Source organism: Haplochromis burtoni, unplaced genomic scaffold (assembly GCF_018398535.1).
Source record: "Haplochromis burtoni strain Fernald_Lab_line unplaced genomic scaffold, NCSU_Asbu1 Contig_385, whole genome shotgun sequence".
Lineage (NCBI taxonomy): Eukaryota > Metazoa > Chordata > Actinopteri > Cichliformes > Cichlidae > Haplochromis > Haplochromis burtoni.
Genome location: NW_024582746.1, coordinates 103,615 through 125,690, shown reverse-complemented (window position 1 = coordinate 125,690; position 22,076 = coordinate 103,615). Strand labels below are relative to the sequence as shown.

Below are 22,076 nucleotides of genomic sequence, written 5' to 3'. Positions count from 1 at the left end.
ACACTATGACTTGATTCACACCATCTTCTCATTTTACTGCCTTGCTTTTGAAATAAGGGAGAGAAGCCAGTATCTCCACTCAAGTAGTCTGTTCTGTACATTGTGACTTATTGTTAATTTAAGAAGCTATGACACAGAAGTCCGGCCCGCCTGCCTCCTGCTGTTGGGTTACTGAGTTCGTCTGTGCCATTTTTAAGGATACCACTCTCTCCAGTAGGAGATGCTGTGACGTGCAAGTCTGAGAGGAGGAGCTTGGTTAGTCAGAGTTCTGCCAGTTTCAGGGAGTCATCCTGATAAAATATTCAGCCCCTTACAGTCAGCCAGGCTCTAAAGCGGAGGAGGAGAATGTATTGTTGTTTTCTTTTTGTATTATCAACACTTTATCCCAGGAAGTTCCACAGAGCGTGGATGCTGCTCTGCAGCAGTCCCCAGCCAAATCACACAAACCAAGACCAGTAATCCATTACTGGTCACTGAGCTCAACTAACACTGAAGCTCCAGTAATAGGAGTCTTCTCTGAGCTCTGTGCAGGATATGTGGGAGCTGATCAATACCAGTGCTCAGCTGTTACCTGAATTTGTGCTGAGATATCTGGAACTTATTTTCCTTTGTTTTGTTCAGTATATTTTGTGTGATTAGAATCCCAAAATATCATCTTGTTTATTCCAAGAATTCTCTATTTTTCTCCAAATATAGCACCAACATTAGCAACACTGTCTCACTAAAGAAAGATGCTGCCATTGCTCATTATACTGTTTAACATAAATTGGTTGAAGATGGATTTTTAAAGAAGTGGATGATAAAGATATTGAACATCTGCATTTTGTAGTTATGCATGCAGCAATAATTCAGCGTGATTCAGAGTTAATTATGTAAAAAGTCATTCAGTCGTTCCCCGACCGTTCAGAAAAATTCCTCACAAAGATGATTTTTAATTTTACATTAGAGAGGCCACCAAAGAATGAAAGGGCAATCTGTTGTTACCAGGGGACCAGTGCAAAATAAGTCTTATTTTGAAGTCAGTGAGCTTTTTCACTGCCATCTGCCTTTGCTTACTTATTATGATGATAGTTTCCCACTGCTGTTTCACCATTCCCTCGTTTGTATTTTGTAACTGCTCAGCACTTGATTTATCGAGTCCAGTTAATCTCAGTTTGGAGGAAATTGCTAACAGTGTGTAAACAGAGAAGTTTTAAAAGAAGCTTGAATGATTTTTGGTGTGCAAAACCATCTGTCTTTGATCTCTGCTTATCCTGTCTTAAAAATAGGTCTTCCTCTGAGAATTTAATGTTCAGCTTTTCATATCAATAATTTTAAGTTTAATTAGACATAAAAGACATCTTTCTGTGTTTCTGCTAACAAAAATGGTTTTTTGGCGGGGGTTTTATTTTGGAGGGCTCCCAAGTTCATTTGGAGGTTTAAGTTAGACTCCATCTGCCCCTGTTGTCTGTCACGCTGAGGAAGGCTGGTCTCACAGGAAGCAGCAGTGTGCGGCGTAACTCCCCCTGTCACTTTTGTAGTTTGTGAGACAAGCTGTGCTGAGCAAAGGGGTAACTTTAAATCAGATCATGAAGGTGACCTGGCAGCCTGTCACCACCAAAATTTTAAATGCATCTTAAAACCAGAACAAACCTGTACAGTTACCATGGACACTCATCCAGTGAAAGGTAAGCCGCAGTATCAGCTTAAGAGGAAAAGATTAAAGCAAAGCAAGCCAGGCATGTTTCACTGCCATTGATCAAGCTTTGTTTGTAAAAGTCTGGCATGTGCAGAAACACACTGAGTGCAACACTTGGTTTGACTTGTGTTTGATATTAGAAGCTCACTCTCAGTGCTCAACAGCAGCTTCTTTTTTGTTGAATAGCTCCTCTAAAGCTGGAGATACACGACTGAAAAGCTCAGACTGACAGCTGGGATACCATTTATTTTTTGTGCGACAAGCTTCTGCTGTGCTTTATTCCTCCATCTCTGAGACGTTTTTCCAATAATGGCTTTGAGTTGAAGGAAAATGAAATCTCAGAATAAAAAATTAGAATGACAGAATAAGAAACTGGCTTTTGATGTTTGCTTTTGTGCTTTTTTTATAGAAATATTTCTTTTTACATGGGGCAGGTTTTTTTCCAGCCTAAATTTCTAGAAATGTTGATCTCATTACAGATTGTTTCACCTAAAGTTTCCTGCAGACATTATGAGTCAGGGGCCTGGTCAGATTTGGGCTGTGAAGATAAATGTTGCTCATTTGAAATCTGTCAGAAGACCAAATCAATTTTGCATTGCACCAGTGGACAACTGGGTTGCTAGGTGTCTGCTCACCGCTAAATTCATTACAGGTGTCAAGTGAATATACACCACCGATTAATATTTAGTGCCTACACTCAGGCACTGTGTTTTTGTACACCTTGGTTTGGGAAACAGGAGTAGAGTAGGTTTTTCTCTTTATTATCATGCCTAAAAACACAATTAAAAGGAACAAAAGTCAAGTTATATGCATGTTTTAAGCATAACAGCTCTTATGCTTTTGACTCAACAGCACCATCATTTTCTCTGGGCTTCTTCTGCACATGTCTGCACATCTCCAGCTCTCCTACTATCCCGCCTCTCCTGCTTTCTGGGTTCTCCATTTCCAGAATTTCATTCTTTATGTTTTTAATTCTGATTTTATCATTTTTTTTAACAAAATGAACATTTGTGACATATCAAAGCCCCTTGACATTGTTGTCTGTTTGAATATTATAGGGTGATGTGGTGTGAGCACTCATTTCGGTACATCTTTATTTGTTTTTTCAGAAATTAAAGTCTTGGAGCTATTTGGTTAGATTTGTCATGCTAATTACGGGCGTGTCATCAAAACACACACAGACCAACACACAAAGGCAAGCACACACACAGATGAGACTCGATATGTTGGTATGTAAACCAGTTGTTGTGTGTGAGGACTGTCAGGACTGTACATGTGTCTGTGAGCTGTCACATCTATAGTGCCGGCCGACTCTCAGTTTGCCTGTCTGAATATATGTGTGTAAGAGCTCAGTGAAAGCAAATACAAACTAATGTATTATTACTGCAGGTGATTAATTATGTCTGATAGCAGCAAATAATGCTTGAGCTTGCAAACACATAAATTTACATTACATTACAAATGTCATTTTGTGGGGAAAACAATTAAACTGTGAAGTCTCAAAAACTCATGATATCAAATTATGCACTAAAGGAGCACAGCGGTTTGATGACTGGAAATGATTTGCTATCGTGGATGGTTAAAAGATTCACCTTCATTCTTCTTTTGGCCTCACCATTGTCTTCTTCTTTGTCCGTTCTCTCTCTCCTGTTGTAGCTGGGATGACAGCAGCTCAGTGAGCAGCGGCCTAAGTGACACGCTGGACAACATCAGTACTGATGATCTGAACACACCTGCATACTCCTGTGTCAGCTCATCGCGCAAAAGCAAAGGAGCGCAGGTGAGCACATAAAAAATAACCATTCGATAGCCTCAAATAGGCTCACAGCTGGGATAGCCACACGTTGTCTGTGGCTCGTCATCATCTATGACTTTTTTAAGCTTCTGTTCCATGTCTCTGCCTCTATGGGTTCAGGCAAAATTACTCATTTGTTAATTAGAGAGATTACCATAAATTCTGGTGCAGATGTTAATGTTTACATTAGTACCACCATATGTCATAATGCTTCATTTTCATTTATTTATGTGGCAAAAATATTATAAGTTGCTACATATAGTATGATTGGGGGGGGTTAGTATTAATGGTCACAGGTCAGGATGAATTTGATTAATGTTACATCTGCTAAGCATCAAAGTTATTATACAGTTTCACATTAAACTGTTTATTTTAGCTTTGCCCATTTATTTTCAACTGTAATTTCAGTTTGTTTGACTCTTTTCAGTTCAGTTTTGATTGTTTCCTTGGTCAGTTTTTATTATTTTCATTGTTAGTTTTAGTTTCTTTGATGATATTAGATATTTGTCTAATATCTAGTTATTAGAATGAAAGCACTGCCGTGAGCGGTGTGGTGGTTAGCACTATTGCCTAAGTCCTGGGTCTGAATCCACCGTCTGGTTGGGACCTTTCTGTGTGGAGTTAGCCTGTTCTCCCCTTGTGTGCGTGGGTTCTCCGACTTCCTCCCACAGTCCACAGACATGAAGTTAATGGAGTTCAGGTTAATTGGTGATTCTAAATTGGCCATAGGTGTGAATGTGAGTGTGAATGCTTGCCTGTCTCTCTGTGTTAGCCCACACAGGGTGTACCCTGCTTCTCACCCTATGGCAGCTGGGATAGGCTCCAGCCCCCCATCAACCCCCATGACCATGAATTGGATAAGCAGGAAAAAATTAGATGAATGGATGCACTCATAGTCATCTACTCTCCCATAATCTCATGAAATATATGCGCTAATACCTCCTCATGTGTTTTAGTTAAATGTAATAAATGATAAGCATATTACCATCGTGACCATGGTGTTATTGTAGGATTAGTGTTTAGTTCAAAGCCGCACTCACAGAGCATGTAGCATCAAGTCTCAGTCATGATACCTATAGAGCAATTAGCAGCTGTGAGTAACCAGTGTTAGTTGCACAGTAATTATCTCCCAAACTAAAACACATTTCCTGCCGTGACCAACTTGAAAATCACGACTTTGCATGTCTTGTCACATCTTGTTATTTAAACTCTCACATTTCTTTCAACTTTGTGTTATGTCTTGATCAAGGCACACACCAACAATTTTACACGCTTACTTGACTTGCTTTGTTACCGTTGGGATAAGCTCCCATTATAAACTGGCAGTGGAGTGTGTGAAAGAAGCAGGCATGGAGGGTTTCATTTTTTTTGGTGTTGCATTGCATTGGGGCAATGTGGGATTGAGGATTTATGGTGATTTGACATTTCCTTTGATAATATTGCAACAATAGCACCAAATCACAGCAGTATGCATACTTGCTATAGTGAGAGCAGGACTGTATAGTTTTATAGTTTGAACAGTTCCTATTTTTCTTAATTTGATTTCTATATTTGTGCTCAAGGAATTAACTGTGGACAGAGGGCCGGTGCTCCGTTCTCCTCAGAGACGTTCACCGTATTCTGCCAAGTATTCTTGGCCCCTCATGAAATACCTAACAGACTGGGCTCTTAAGAGACTCTACTGTTGCTAGGGAGACTGACCATCTGTTCCGGTAGGCTAGCTGTCACTGCTATGTGTTTGAGTTTGTGTGGGTGCGTTCATATGCGCCTCAAAAGCAGAGATGTGGATGTGGGAGATTCCAAAGATAGCTAACACTTCACATGCAGACATAAACCACACTGCTCAGCTTGTGCAGAGACTTACTTCTTTTTGCTGACTCTTTGCTGACTGTATTGCTTTAGTGTGTCACCTTTCAATAGTTTAAATATTGCATATAATTTTCAAAGCATTGTGACTTATTTGATTTCTTCCATTTAAGGCAGGGTTGACAAACCAAGATATAAAACTTGCTTGCAATCATTTCCTGTCACTGCATTTTTTATTTTTTTGCATTCTTTATAAATATTGTTAAGGAACTGCAGTGATGATCAGGTAATGCTTTTAAGACTTACTGGTATAAACTGCAGCCCAGAAGCATTACAGTTTTGTTACTGAATTCTTCCATCTATTTATCAGTTTGTGTACACTCCCTGATTCTCTGTATGACAACCCCCACAGTCCCAGAAAGGAAGCAGATCCAAGCATGCGGAGCAGGTGGTGAGCAGCAGTTGGGCTGGAGCTGAAGACCTGAAGAAGGTAGAGGAGGAGCTGGATGCAAGCATGGATCCTAGCAGTGGCTCTTCCCGCTGGAAGACCTCCTCGTCTTCCCCATCCTCCCAAACCCAGGGCCAGTATGAGGACGCCAGTCAGAAGGCAGCTGCGCTGGCCCAGATGTCCCAAACAGGCTCATGGAGGAGGGGTATGACAGCCCAGGTGGGCATTACACCACCCAGAACCAAGGGGACGTCCGCTGCCCTGAAAACACCAGGTAGGAGAGGAAGCCTGCCATCTTTGTCTAGAAGTGATTTTGGAAGTAGAGCAATTATACAAAGCGATTATAGACTGGGACAGAATTAAAATGTGACTTTTTGAACAAAGGAGACTCCATTTAAAAAAAAACCCTAATCTACAACATATATTGACCGAGTATTACTGGTATTAATATTAGAACATTAAAAATGATTGTATCTAGGTGATTTCCTAGTGGATGTTTTTCACATCAGACATCAGAAAGTGATCTTTATAGAAAGAGCAAAAATGACTTTATTGGGCTTACGTGATGCTGAAGAAGAAGTCGTAATAATAATGTTGATTTAAGATGAACATGACTGAATCTTAAATGTTTACTAAACACAGCGAGTTGTGCTTCAGATAACTTGGTTGGCTGTAGCATGAGCAACGATTGCTGTGATTCTGGCTGTGGGCACCAATATATTGATTCTATGGCACCAAAGGGTAAACTCCGAGTACAGATGATGTGATGATTGGTGATATTTTTGGATTTGTGTACTTTGACAGGCAAAACCGATGATGCAAAAGCCTCAGAGAAGGGTAAGGTGCCTTCCAAGAGCTCATCTGGCATCCAGCGCTCACCCTCAGATGCTGGCAGGAGTAGTGGGGACGAAGGCAAGAAACCCCCTTCTGGCATCACACGCCCACCCACCGCAGGCTCATTTGGTTACAAGAAGATCCAGGGTGCCACTGGCACGCTAATTACCTCCAGTGGTGCGATACTCGCCAGTGGCTCAGCCACCCTGGGCAAGGCACCCAAATCTTCAGCTGCCATCAGCAAAGGTGCAAGCATCAGTGGTGTGCGGAAGACCAGTCTGGATGGCTCACAGCCCCAGGATGATGGCATCCTGCTCAGCTGCAGTGGCTCGAAAGTGACCCTGCAGTACCGCTCCTTACCCAGGCCAGCTAAATCCTCCAGTGGGGTGGCCGCAGGGCGCAGTGGGCATCGCTCCAGCTCCAGCAGCATCGACTCAAATGTCAGTGGCAAGTCAGCTGGTGGGGCAACAACGCAAACAGGCACTAAACGCAGGGATGGAAAAGTGGGCTCAGAACGCTCTAGTCCCATCACCATCAACCAGACCGATAAGGAGAAAGTGGCGGTGTCAGATCAAGACCCAGCAGCAGGACTATCCACCTCCCCAAAGTCTAGCCCCACCTCCACCTCAACAGGCCAGTCAGGCCTCAGGCAACCAGGCTCCAAGTACCCCGATATCGCTTCTCCAACCTTTCGCAGGTCTGATACACCATACGCACACACTGCACTCATTCTGTCTTTGTCCCTGACTTTGTGTTTCTGTGTGAATCCAGCATTTCATCACATTTTTTCAATTCCCTGATTGTTAGTTAAAAGCAGCATCTTTTACAGCAAGGACATTTGGGGCAGTTTTTTTAAAAGACTGAATCTTTTCACCATATCTTCTCCAGAATTTAGGCGAGTTTAATCCATTATGATACGTGGTGTTTAGTGACGCTTTTCCACTGCAGGTTAGAGAAAAGATATCCATAATGTCAAAGTTTCACTTAAAATATATGCCATCTCTATCAATTTTAGATATGTTTGGATGTGCAAGATGAATATCAGACACTTAATAAATCATATTAGATTGCCTCCGTGGAAATATTGATAGAGTCAGTAGACTTGGCTGCATAGCTAAGGGGTGCCATAACATAGATTGCTCCCTGGTGTAGCTGATAAGTCACTGCAAATGCAACACATCTTTACCCTGAAGATGAGGGTCTGATGGCTTTTCATTCAGCAAATTCAACCCAGCAGTGTTTATCAGAACTGACAAGAGACAGGACTTTCTCTGCACACCAGTCCCTCACTCATTAGAAGCATGCATTCGGCAGGCGCGTCCAAACATCCGTCCCATCCAATCTGTCAAGCCAACACGTTTCATCTGCATGTCATAGCTTTTTTTCTTCCCCCAGAGTGTGTCACCTATATATTGTGTGATTGCGGTGACAGAGTGGGACAGGCACAAGCAGAGTAGCAGGCTGCCTGAGCATATGCAGAAGGCAAACAGGGTTGAGTGGCCTAACAGATTAGGTTATTTAAAGTCACAGGGTTGAAACGGCGAAGCTGTGAAAGCAGATGTGTCAGTGTAAATCACTGAGAGTTCACATCTAGCCGAGGTCGAGTTCGCTGCCAGGGAGAAATGTATTGTAAAATGTGCTTAATATTTGTTATCTGTTATATAAAGTTGTTGCTACAGCAAAGCAAGGGGATGTTTATAAAAGCTGCTTTCCACTATCCTAAAATGGGTTTCTTGTGACCATTGTAGTAGTTTTCTTTGTAATGTTTGACCAGTGAGATCACTGCACTTGTCACACCCGAAGTATACCAGAGTCCTTAAATTTTCCAGTAAGGATCTTGCAGATGCTCATCACTTGTCTTTTGAGCATTTCTAAATGATTGCACCCACCTCTCTGCCCTCAGATTGTTTGGTACCAAAGCTAGCAGCAAGGCCAGCTCTCCTGGCACGCCCGACTCTGGCAAGTGCCCCTCAATACTGGGCAGCCCGCACGGCACACTGGCGAGACAAGCCAGTCTGGACTCGCCTTCCTCTGGCACTGGGAGCCTGGGCAGCGCTGGCGGCCTGAGCGGTGGCAGCAGCCCTCTGTATGGTAAAACCCCAGACATGTGCACCGACTCCCCGGCCTCCAGCCCAGCCTCTGGCCTCTCCCTGCCCTCCAACGCTCGGCCCTGGCCTGCCTGTAGCTCATCTGCTGGCAGCAAGGACACACTGAGCTGCCAAAGCATGACCAGTCTGCACACCAGCTCTGAGTCCATTGATATGCCGCTGGGCCACCATGGGCCCAAGGTTACACGAACCGGCAGTGTCAAGTCCACCCTGTCTGAGGGGTGAGTAACAGGGAATACGATTGGGAAGAATCGTATTCATTGTTTCATTTGAGAACAGAGACAAAACGTTTATCTCCCTATCCTAAGATGTAGATATACAATACAGATGAATAACAGAAAGAAATCATTCATTCACAAAACAGTTTGGTTCAATTTAAGTTTCTTTTTCTGGCATGGTTTTGATACTATAGAAAATAAATAAATAATACCTCCTCTACTCCTAAATTTCACATATCTGCTAGTTCAATCAGTAGTTATTGTCTCAAAGTGCTATAAGGATAGCAATTAGCATTAAAGACATTTAACAGTCCTGATAGTTTCACAGTCCAAAGCCATGACAGAAAAAATACCACAGTAGATCATTTCTGACACCCATTCCTACGTGTAGCCTCTATAAAGGCCTTTCCATTTTTTTGTCCACACACTATGCATGAATTACATCATAGAGCATAGAAGCAGCAAACACATTTATTTCCCCTCACTAGTTCAGCTGTCTCAAAAATGAAACAATCTCAATTCTGCCTGTTTTATCCACGTAGTCTTTTGCACTGAGGTGCATTAGTAATGTCTTAATGGATTTTCCATTGTGTGCATCTTTGTGTATGTCAAAAGTCAAGTTTGTAAAATGTGACCAGTTCTTTTTCTTGTGTATCACAAAACAAATGTTTACAGGTGTTCATCTAATTTGCTCATCCTCTGTGTTTTAACAGCATGCCACTTGACAGAAACACACTTCCCAAAAAGGGACTGAGGTACAACACATTTGCAGCCACATTCCATGTAGATCACATGCATACATGCATCTGCATTCTAATGTCAGGCTTTCCGTGTTGTTTTTCATGTGTCATTATTTGCACAATCCATAGCAGTGTTTCCCAGGTAAAAGTCATCAATAAACAGTAAAATATTTAGTTTAAAGCAGGGGTGTCCAACTCCAAGCCTCAAAGGCGGTGGCAGCTGATTTAAATGGGTAAATGACCTAAATGGCTAAATGGTGATGAACGAATCATTTGATTCAGGTGTGTTGACCCAAGGTGATATCTAAAACCTGCAGGACACCGACCCTTGAGGCCTGGAGTTGGACACCCCTGCTTTAAATTATTAGATAAATGAATCGATAAAAATTATTAACTAGTTTTTCAACCACTCTCCATCAGTTCATGTTCAGAATTATGTATAATTAGGCTGAGGTGATAATGATAAAGTACACAGGTTTGATAAGGATGTGGGTCAATAAAAAACTACTGCTCAATAAAAACTTTTTGAAGATTAAATAAAAACTGAGAGTCGATATAAAAAAAAATGAGCGTAAACATTTATGTTTACACCATCTGTTTACATCCTAAGTATGCTTAATAGCTCTTTTATGAACTGCAGATTTACAGTGTGTGACTCCTTTAGTGATACAAGCAGATTGGTTCTGATTATATTAGCACTTAAGTCAAGCACTGATCAAAGGCTGTTGATAAAAAGCAAACATCGCCACCATAATCTCACCTAAATGGATGGTTAATTCCCTTGAGACACTAATAAAGCATGACCTGCTTTATCAATAATTTACAAATGAATATCCTGTTGTGTTTATTAAGACTTTAAACTACAGAGCCTAACTCACCAGGAAAATGTTTATTGAGGTCACAAGCATTGTTTTCCCACAGTCTTGTTTTCATCTTGAGGAGTCAACCCCCGCTGCCTAGGAATAATGTCGTTTGAAAACCTCCTTTTTTTAGCCCAATAAACTATGTCCATCTTTTCACATACAGTCTGTTTACATTTGACTAAATATATAGGGAACTCATATTTGAGTCTAGTTATGGATTTTTTCTCTTTCAACTTTTAGAGTTTTTTTCCCTTCTGTTTATCATGTAACAAACTCTGGAGCTCAAATTAGATTTTGACTTCTTTGAATTGATGCATAAAAAAAAATAATCTCTAACATACTATGAATGCTATCTGGGATGATGAGGGAGCAGTGTGTTTTTCCATCTGTCTGCTTGTCTGCTTCTCTGTGCTCATCCTAATACTACACTCATCTCATGCAAAGTTAGAAATGTGGCAAACGCAGCCACTGAGTTCTTTCTCGGCTTCCGAAAATGGCTTAAACTTTCCGATAACATTTGCTCTGTTAGCTGAGGCGAGTATAGAATGAATGTTTTGAATTTAGCTGTAACTGAGTGGACGGAAACTGAAGCACCATGACCTATCATCACAGTGGCACAACTGATACAGGGAACAGCCTTTCCAGCCAATTATAGAGTACTGCTGTCGGATGGGGCATGCTGGGTGTTCTTTCATTTTTCGAGCATTTGACGCTCGTGCTATATGGAGCCTAAAACCATCTGATCTCGCACGACGCTTTTGCCTTTTTTGCCTCAGTGCGGTCTGCAGTGTTCACTTTAACGTTTTTATTGGCAATGGCAATCTGTTTTCATCTTAAACATGCCAAATAGCTCTTTTATAAACTGTAGACTTTCTACATGGGGAGCTTAGATTAATAGATTTGCCTCCTTTAGTCATACGCTGTAAATAAGCGGATTGGTTGTGATTATATTAGCACTAAGTATACCGACTCAAACACTGACCCTTGGATATTTCAGTCTGTTCCATTTCAACTCCAGCTGCAGTCTGACAGCACTCAGTGCAATCTTAGACGCCCAATTGCTGCTGGAGAGAAAAGCGAGCACAGACGCAGGACTAGAGCAGGGTCAGATGTGACAAGCATAGTAATGGGGGCGTTGGAAGGAAGAAGCCGCTGAAAAGAGATGAGTGCAAACTCAATTATCATCCTCAGAGGATTAAATATGGCCGATTGTCATGTGTGCGATAAGGGGGGCTTCTGCTGCTGAATTACTTTAGAGTTTGGGAGAGAGGAGATCAACAGCAGAGTCTGTGTGTTTGGCAGCTTTAAGCCTGAGTAGTGTGTTATGTATAAAGAGTGTGTGTGTGTGTGTGTGTGTGTGTGTGTGTGTGTGTGTGTGTGTGTGTGTGTGTGTGTGTGTGTGAATATATATAGTTATTATACATAAATGACTGCATGCGTGTAGATGCATGCACATCCACTTCTGTGTGGTATGGTTTTTAATATTTTTATGCCATCTGCTCACATCCTTCTACTGTGTAGCTTCATTAGTTTACACGTCTTCATCACTTGAACTTTTAAGTAATGAAGTTCATTACTAAAAAGTAATGTCTTGCCTTGAGTTTAAAGTGTGTTTTGTGGGTTTCAGATACCCTACCTCCTCCAGGCAGACATCTCATGAAGAAGGGAAGGAGTGGTTGAGGTCCCATTCAACAGGAGGTCTTCAGGATACTGGCAGCCAGTCCCCTCTGTCTCCTCCTGGAGCCTCTTGCACCACCACAGGAAAATACCACTACTCCAACCTCTGTGAGTCAAAAGGAAAAAACCTATTGTGCCTAAAATGTGTATATCGTATCAACAAAGGCTATGATAGACATATGAGCACAAAAAGGATCCTTGTGATATGATCTGTAATTAATTAAAGCATTCTTCAGTGCATAAATAAATAATCTGAGATGATTATTATTTAACAACTTGTTATAAGTAGGTTTTTAGTGCCTGCATGAATGATTGATGACTGAAACGCACGTGAAAATATAACATGGTAGATGTATATGTTTTGCTCTGTGCAGTGAGCCCCACCAACATCAGTCAGTATAACCTGCCACCAGGCAGCAGCAGCATGAGCCGCTCCAACAGTATCCCCACCCAGGACTCCTTTGACCTGTATGGAGAGGGTCACCCACTGGGTGGCAGCGCAACCTCTCTGGAGGAACGACCACGTGCCATCAGCCGCTCTGGGTCCTTCAGAGACAGCACTGATGAAGGTGAGACACACACTCATTCTCGACGGACTGTCCAGAACAAACCCAATTCCTCACAAAGAAGCTAAAACAGTGAAAACAGTTTTTACTGTCACTTTCAACAAAGCAAAGTCCCACCAGCTATCAAGTGCTTTGATACCAGCATTGCTGATAGGTCTCTGTTCTGGTCAGCATTTTAAATTGGTTTTTTTTTTTAGTCCCACAACTGATTGCAATTTTTCACTTTACATTTTCTGAATAAGTAAGCATAAGAGCTGCTGACCAATCAGCCAAATAATTTGTAATAATATAAGTATTGCAAACTGAGTCACAAGGTGAAGACAGTTAAAGGACAAATATCCATGTTTTACCTTAAAAGTCTTTGTTTACTCATGTGCACCGTCTCTGTGTCTTACAGTCCATGGCTCCTCACTGTCTTTGGTTTCCAGCACGTCGTCACTGTATTCTGCGGTAAGTATCTAAGAAGTGTGACAGAAATCCCTACTGAGAAAAAAACCCTAACCATAGCAATATATCTGAGATTTCACTTCTATTTTTTTTTCTGTAGTAATAGCATTCCATACAAACATGTCAATTTCTATATTGTAATATAAATAATTACTTAGAATCACTGTGTTCAGAAGGATTTTCAGAAAAAGGAATTGACTGTAACTATTTGCAAATATTTACCAGGATTGGGTGACAATATTTTATTCAGTCCTAATTGATGCCTTCCTCCACTCACATAGAGCATTTTGAAGTTGGCAAAAGCAGTTTAGCATCTTCTCTGCCTTTCTCTTTTGGCTTCTAGCCTTTAAGAAGACGCCACTAGGGCTGGGCGATATGGCCTAAAATTCATGTCGCGATATCATTTGAAGCACGTGCGGTAACGATATATATCGCAATATATTCTTTTCTTCTGTATAACGTGTTTTCCACACTATAAGGCACACTTAAAATCCTTTAATTTTCTCAAAAACCGCGAGTGTGCCTTATGTATGAATTCTGGTTGTGCTTACTGACCTCGAACCGATTTGGGCTGCAGAAATCTGTTAAAAAATGTTTTAGTACAACTTTGGTAAGCCGCACTGCTTGATGGATTGTCAGAGCATTACGGCTGCCGTAGTGAGGAGCTTCGCGGAGTAATCTGGGTCCAAAACTTGGTCCTCTTCAGGCCCCAAAGTCAAATGAACACAGAGTTAAAAACGGTCTAAATTCTTTAATAAAATGATCAGCGTTGCTGCTTTACCAGGTGTAACAATTAAGTTTTACATCCAGGCATCCATGAAAACAGAAGTTATTAAATTTAATGGAGTTAGAAGTTAGCAGGAAGTTAGCTCGCTAGTTTCCACCTCTGCTACCACTTCCGACATAAATGAAGACAGGAAACTAAACAGCAGTGGCATTTGCAGGGTTACTGAAGTTGGACTACCTGGTATATAATGTTGTGCTACGTGATTGCTAGCGACACAGCTATGTTAGCATAACATTAGCACAGTGAAGCTGCAGGATGAACGCCAACTTTTTTTCCACTCGATAAAAGTTAACGTGAGGGATTCTGGTGGTCAGGGACAAATGCAATCGCATAGCAGGATGCTGTACACGGGCCAAACTTCAGTCAGGAGAACAACTGAGATCATTCATCCACAATACGAGGTTAGTTATTAATATACTGCAGCAACATGGGAACAGAGCAGCTGCGAGAGAATTCAACATTAATGAATCAATGGTACGGAAGTGGGGGAAATGCAGTTTTTGGATTTCCCCATATTTCAAAAGTGCTTCGTCTCTTTGCTATGACTGTCGGCATAATTTGCAGATGATAATGGTTGTAGCCACTGCGATGTTTTCGACCAAAACAGGCGCAGCTTGATGACATCAACATGCAGTATTGCGATAGAGCGGTATAGTCAAAATCTCTTATTGTTGGCCAAATTTATATCGTTTCTATCGTATATCGTCTATATCACCCACCCCTAGACGCCACCATAAAAAAGTGGAGGGAACAAAAATAATGGTGACATATTCCTGCTTGACTGTTCAGATCACAACTACTACTACAACAGTGATGAGTACTTCAGCTGTACTGGTTTACACAAGTACTACAAAAGGAAATGCATCTATAGGAATTTTTTTGTGATGGCAATACCCCATCAGCCTTTACCCTTCAATTGTAAAAGGCTGATGGGGTATTGTCATCACCCCACCAGGGAGTTGGATGAATAGCGTGGACACTGAAGTTTGTGAATGCGATAACCTGAGATCAAATGGACCATTATGGCAAGGCTGGGATGGTCAATTTGGTCAAGTAAATCCGTTGGGCATCTTTCTTTGCCTTTAGACAACAATTCTGATGGCAAAAGAGCCAAACGGGACAGGCAAAAAAAACAAACAAAAAAAAAAAACCTGAGATCAAGGCGACGTATGATGATGTGTTTTGAAATTGATACCATTGGTGCATCTACTGAAAATTTGAGTTCCAAATTCAGTGAACTCACATCCTGTGAACACAATACATCAAGGAGGATGTCATCTAGGACTTTCAAAGTGATGCCATAGGTGCATCTACATGCAGGCTGAGGGGTAACACTGGCAGCTGCCAGTAGGGATGGGTACCGGTAGCACCGGTTCTGACATAAACGGTAGTAACCAGACCGAAAAGCAGCGCACATTTTGGTGCTTTATTTCGGTGCTTTTTTTTTCCTGAGATGTCATACACTTTGGATTCTAGCCAATCATTTTACGTTTCCAAGGATAGTAGGCGGGCCCAGGTACGTACGTTCTTTTAGAGCAGAGCTACAGATTAAAAATGCCCAAGGCGAAGCGGGCAAAAGTCTGGCTGTACTCCCCACCAAACTCAGCAGCCTGCAACAAGTGCTTTAAGGTGATACTGTGCAAAGGATAACCTCCTTTGCACAGTATCACCCTAAAGCATCAAATCCGATGAAACACCTGGCGACGCATAGCGTTTTTTTAAAAGCCGAGAAATGCACCGTATTTGATAGCTTTGGCTGCAAGAGCTCACACCGAGCACATCTACTGCGGGTGTGGTGCCTGTTATCGGACCCGGAGTTAGCAACGTCCCCCAAGAACCAGAAGAGTAGAGTCCTGGCCCCTAGCCCTGCCAGTGTAGCAGAAATGATGACGGATGATGATGGCAGCAGCAGCCGTTCTTCTCTGTGTGTGAAGCTTGATGTTGTTTGTGTGGAATTTACGTTGAGTAGGCCAAAAAGGCTAAAATGACCAAAGAAAAAGTGGAAAACAGTTAAACATGAGAGGCTTTTGGACAAAGTTTGTTTTTTCCATTGTTTAAGCACTGCTTCCAGCCAAGAGTGATACCATATATGCCCTATAGCTGCAGAAAAGGCTAACATTGTTATCTTTTTACACAAAAACAGCTAAACATAAGAGGTTTTTGGGCAAAGTTTGTGTTCAACGGTTCAGCACCATTTCAAAAGTACTAGTTTGTCACCGGTATTGGATCAAACCTAAACGATGCCCATCTCTAGCTGCCAGTATTTAAAACAAGATTGATCTTCAGACTGTTTCAAACATTTTTTCTGTTGAGCTCCAAACTTCATATGTTTGCATACAAAAATAAAATAAAACTGAAATCATCTTTATTTTTTAATTTGAAGAGTGAACATCTTTTCCGTCCTCTCCTATCAGTGATGTTACGTAGCATTCAGTCTTTCCCTTTTCCTCTCTATTTTTGTAGAAGACAAAAGCAAGTTTCTGTGACAGCATTTGTCTGAAGTAACAAATTCTTGACAATTTAGATTCTGCAGTAATAGCACATGCAGTGCTCGACTCTCGGATTCAGTGAGGTGGGGGATTAGTTGTAGCAAGAGGAATCGATTACCACACACGTCTGCCCGTTTCAGACTGCGCTAGCAATTTGCAAAGTAAACGTTCAGATGAATGATGGAGATGGTTTTGTTTACAAAGTTTTCCATCAGGTTGAGTCATTCTGTACATAAACCATTTCCTCTTTAATTTTTTACATTTTCTGTCATTTTAATCTACTTTTAATTAAAATGACCCTTTTCTTTGCTTTTGGTGCTTTTACTGATGGAACACATCTCCCCAGAGCAGCGATCAAATGTTTCTAAACTGTGTTTGCTTGATTCTTACAGACAGAGGAAAAAGCTCACTCAGAGGTAAGGGCGGCTAACATTGTGTCCATCTTTCTGTTTGCATGTATGCTTCTCCTTATCAGCTTTCAGCTAAACAGGCTTATAATTAGAGCCACCGATGCCTTGAAACTGCTCGGTACAGCCACTGAGCAGCTCTGTGGTGTGGGTGAAGGTTCGAGTGCCTTGTGCCTTGCTGTACATCCCTAAAGGTTACTTTTGACCTATTTGATTTGATTTTGTGTGGGATTTAGTCTAAGGTGTCACGTGCATGTCCCTGTTGGCTGATTTCTGTGTCTGAATGTCTTTGTGCTGCACAGCGTCTGTATTCAGAGACAATCTGTGCATGTCAATCAAAGCACAAACAGTGATATCTATTTGATTTCTGAACTAAACAAAAGAGTGTTTTGTGAATAAATAAAAGTAAATTCTGCAATCAATTATTTTAGCTCTATGTTGCATTGCTTTATCTAATCATGCATTGATTTCATCTAGATCATAAATATCTACACATCCTTACTATTCTGCATAGCTTATTGTTAACTCATTACAAACACTTACTCTGTAATGGGATCCATGCCCTGACCTTTGGCTCTTGTTCAAAAAGCCTATTCAGTTTATCACTGATTCTACTTTGATTTTCCAGTTTTATGGTTTGACTTTCATCCCTTTTGTCTCTACATGTGCTTTAAGCGTAACTTTGGGTCAAACAGTGATCGCAAATACACTGCAGTGTTTGTTTTAACCCTGCCAGATAAGTGGAGTTTAGTATTCCGGGACAGCTCACTCTGTGCAAACTAACAGTTGTGGACTACAGTGACTGTGCAGTAAATCTAAACACATTTAGAATTCAAAACAAATATTAAAAAGGACATTATATTTTTGGGTGACTGAATAAAAATATACAGCTAATCTTATCATATGATAATCCAGAAAACTGTTCTTGCATTCTTGCACTGAGCTGTCCGCCTTGCTAAACTGAGACGTCTTGCTGTTGTGAATTATATAAGTATGAATTTCAGGTATTTGCAAAAACTTTTTGAACCATCTCAGGCATAAATGTCTCCATTTCCTCGCTTTGCTGCGGAAACCATGAAAAGAACATTGCTGTGGCTTGTTGATAACCTCTGTCTCTCCAGCCACATCAGGACTTGCTATTTGATGGAGGCATGCAACATAGCGTTAATTTTTACTCTTTTCTTTTCAATCAAGGGCCAAACAGTCCAAAATTCCACGGTAATCCCCCACACTTTATGTTCACACTTCACCCCAGTGTCTTTTTAAACAGTTTCCCATGTGCCTGCACAGTTTTCTTTTTACATCAGAGTTATCACCATGGGAGTTTCAAATTCACATCGTGTTTACATCACAATCAGTCTTACTTTCTTTATGGTTTTTAGGCGCATTAACCGAACGTTCACATTTCGTTTTTCCTTCCCAACCAGCAAATCAGAAAGCTGCGTCGGGAGCTGGACGCCTCTCAGGAGAAGGTGGCGACTCTGACATCTCAGCTGGCTGCCAACGTGAGTTTATTTACTTCAAAAGGTGCCGTCAAAACAGCCTGAACATTTGCACGATAACCTGCTGTCAGAGAGCTTTTATGGGAAGCGCTGCTTATCGAAGGAGGAATACAAATCTTTAAGACACCCTCTAAATCCTTTGCTGTGTGTTTGAAGCCCTCATGTGTGTATTTGCTTTTGCCTGTTTGTAGGTTTGTGTCTGTTTTCTTGTCCCTGGTTAGAGCTTTTCCTTGCGTGTGCTCGTGTGTCTCATACAGCGAGGATTGTCTCTCTGCTTTTGTCTCAGCTGGTGGGTTTTCAGCAAAGAGCCTCTCCCGAATTCAATCAAGCAGAGAGAATAGAATAGAGATAGATGGCTGAAGAAAGAGAACAGGGAGATGAGGATAAGTGAATCTCGACACAAGTGCGTCATGCGTGGGTGAAACAGAGTAAGATGCAGAGACCTTCAACCCAAAGACAAAGTCGTTGTGGAGATTTAGTTAGACTGACTTCAGCATCTGACTCCACCTCCCTACCATCAATGCCAAGTGTCTGATCGTGCGTGGAAGCAGTCAGGTTGCTCCCTTCAGTCCTCTTCTTTGATCACAGAGTTGTGCAAAGCTGAAACTGAAGGCAGAGTGTGAAAAAGGCAAAAACAATTCACAGATATTTAAAAGAGCATTATATTTCAGTCTTTCCTGATGATAGTTGACTAGTTGTGCACAATAGCTGATGCAAAACCCTTTGCTTTGCTGTTTTTGGTACAAAGAAATGTTGGGAAGTCATGTTACTTATTTATGACATAATGGGTGGATGTAATAAATGTAGCTGAGATTACATTTTATACAAATGTACTTTCTGATGCAGTTTATTCGCAGGAGCACTTAAAATGTAATAGATGACGAGTTGGACTGTGGATCCTCCACGTCGTGAAATTAAATAGCAGTGTAATATGCAACTAGTGTCATAACCAAGTCATATGTAAGCACAGACAAGATAAACCCACATACACTAGTGACATATGCTAGAAGTGCATCACACTACATCTACATGATAGCATGGTGGGTTGCTAGTGTTCTAAGCTAATCTCATCCTCCCAGTGGGGAATGTAACTGTGGCAATATCAACCTCAGGAGTCCTCAGATACTCTCCACCCACAGTCCAAATCTCATTGTGATGTGCTCAAGACCTGCCACAGACGTTTTTTTTTATCATCTCTGTTACTGCCCACACTCTCACGTGTATGAGAGTGTGTATTTATATATATTTATGGGTGTATAAAAGCCTACACATTGTCACTGGTAGCAAATATAAGAACTCTTTGATGTGCAAATAAAAGTAAAAAGTCGTTTTTTTAAATGTCAGTGCCTTAGGAAGAAGTTTTTAAAATCACTTATAAAATGTAGCTATTTATTTGTTAATTCTGTTCAGCTTTGGTGTGAAATAAAAGGTCATTTACATTTGTGTGTGGCTTTCACTTCAACCCACATTTTGTGAGCGTGACACGCAGCTTCAAGCATCAAAATGTCAAAGAATTTTTTCCCCAGCTGACAGAGAAATCTTACAGAATCTTACATTCCTTTGACAACAGTTTAACAATAACAAAGTCGTGATGAAGGCAAAAGATACATTTTAAAGCTCCATGGGGAAGGTGTCGTCTTTCCGTGTCATCGCTCACTGGCGTGGTGCTTTTTCATTTCATCCACACAATTTATAAAAGAGGACCAGAGAGGAAATGTGCCGTGACTGAGGTCATCTTATCGTGATCTTATTACATTTGCTTTGCCGCTGCACTAACGATTATTATTATTTTTCTTGGGTTTGTGCAGGAAATTGAATGTTGATCTTATAAAATATATATTATGCTAAGACACACTGTGCCACAGTCAGTGTTCTCATACTGTCTCACCACTGCTTTTAGAAACACATCTAGCCTTGCCATGATTTTGATACACTAAATATTTTTGGTTGTATTGGAGCAAAATAGACCAGAATTAGCAAAACTGACACCCCATTCTGCTAAAGGGACTAGGGGGCAAAAGTATTAGTCAGTATTTTCTTTCAACCATGAAGGAGATTGGTTTTCCTGTCTTGGCTGACATACTGGGTTTAAGAGTTCATACAAGCAACCCTCCTCCCCCAGTCCCCCCCCCCCTCTTCTCACCCTTCACTTTGTCAGCTTGACCTTCTTCCCTCTCCTTTTTTCTCCTTTCTGCTCAGCTTAAAAAAAGAGTCAACCCTCCCCAATATTTCCTGTTCGTATTCCTTTCCTTTTCCTCCTTCCTGACTTTGGGCCTCCTCCTTTCGTCACCTGCCCTTGTTTTTGTACTGTACTACAGTGTAGGATGTAGGATGTAGCCCAGCAGTAGTTGCTGGCTTTGAACACAGTAGTCGTGACTCTGTGTCGTTGGTAACATATAACACCCTCGAGATGTTGTGTACATCGTCAGAGGTGGCATCAAGTAGCTGTGACTTTAAAGACTTTCTCATCATCTAGTTCTCTGATTTGGCCTACTGTCAACCTTTACCTGAGACCCCAGGATCAGGACAAGGGTCAGAAAACACTATCTGGCTCAAGCCTCCAGAACAGGACAGATGGTTCAGCCCTGGGATGCAGGAGAGTTTGATTGGTGCCTCCCTCAGAGCTGACAGGTGGGCTGGGGGTTGATGAGTTGGAGCCTCACAGGTGGAGTTGGAAAGAGATGTGGAGTTAGAGGGATGTGTCGGAACAGTTGGCATTTCTAAAGGTCAAGACCTATGCTGATTTAGCCAGGGACACAGAGTGGAAGAGGCAGCACAGGGTGCTACTCCGTGCACGTGTCTATTTATGGACTTGGATGTCGTCATAGGCATAGAAAGATGAGGACTTTTCTGATTTTGTCACAACTGTTAGAGGGCAAGATCAAGAACAAATGCTGCTGAATTCGGTAAATGAAAGTGTATAAATGCACTTGGGTGTTTGTGCGTGCGTATCTGTGTGTAGATTTGTCTGGGCATGCTTCCCACCTCTCTGTGACACACCAGGCTTGACAGGTGACTCGGTTGTGTCTTGCTTAGAACGGGAGAATGAACGAACAGCACACACACAAACGAATACACACAAAAGTACATGCAGCCTTGATGAACATAAGGCTTCACCAGACATCCCTATAAACACATATAGATAAAACACATGCACAACCAAATCCACACACGCACACACACAAAACCATGATTCCCGCAGAGCAGATGGCATGATGTTGCCAAACATTCACCATCTTTCAGGTATCACTGCGTTCTTATTCTAATTAGCTGAGAGAGACGTCTTTGGCATCCACGGTGTTTAATTCACAGCAGTTGGATGCAGCAGTGAAGTAATACAGTGCTCCCTCTTCAAACCTCCTCAGGACGGCACAGCCAAAGCCTTCAGACTCATGGGCAAATAAAATTTCCACACCAAGCTTTTTTCTGTCCGCAGTCATCAAGCGAAAACTCACTTCAAAGTTATCAAAATGCACCAGATGATTCTCTGTCAGAGCTCTTTTTTTCAACAGGGGCTTTAAAAACATTTTAATGTTAATTTATAAATGGCCAAGTAGAAATTGCATTTATTATATTGACCGAGAAAAGTCAAATTTCATATTGAACTCAGTTCTGAGATTTACTTTTGTAGTTTTGCATACAGAATGTGTTGGGGCTTGTGTGTGTGTGTGTGTGTGTGTGTGTGTGTGTGTGTGTGTGTGTGTGTGTGTG

General features: G+C 41.5%; 1 protein-coding gene across 1 annotated transcript in view; it reads left to right on the top strand.

Moving 5' to 3' along the window:
- Positions 1-22,076, top strand: part of nav3 (neuron navigator 3) — a 206,524-nt gene that overhangs the window by 152,339 nt on the left and 32,109 nt on the right. Inside the window, exons 15-24 of the mRNA XM_042212662.1 lie at positions 3,335-3,458; positions 5,692-6,001; positions 6,532-7,258; positions 8,465-8,890; positions 9,601-9,642; positions 12,118-12,275; positions 12,542-12,736; positions 13,131-13,183; positions 16,849-16,872; positions 18,291-18,368. Coding sequence (XP_042068596.1) covers positions 3,335-3,458; positions 5,692-6,001; positions 6,532-7,258; positions 8,465-8,890; positions 9,601-9,642; positions 12,118-12,275; positions 12,542-12,736; positions 13,131-13,183; positions 16,849-16,872; positions 18,291-18,368 — 2,137 coding nt within the window. The remainder of the gene's footprint in view (positions 1-3,334; positions 3,459-5,691; positions 6,002-6,531; positions 7,259-8,464; positions 8,891-9,600; positions 9,643-12,117; positions 12,276-12,541; positions 12,737-13,130; positions 13,184-16,848; positions 16,873-18,290; positions 18,369-22,076) is intronic.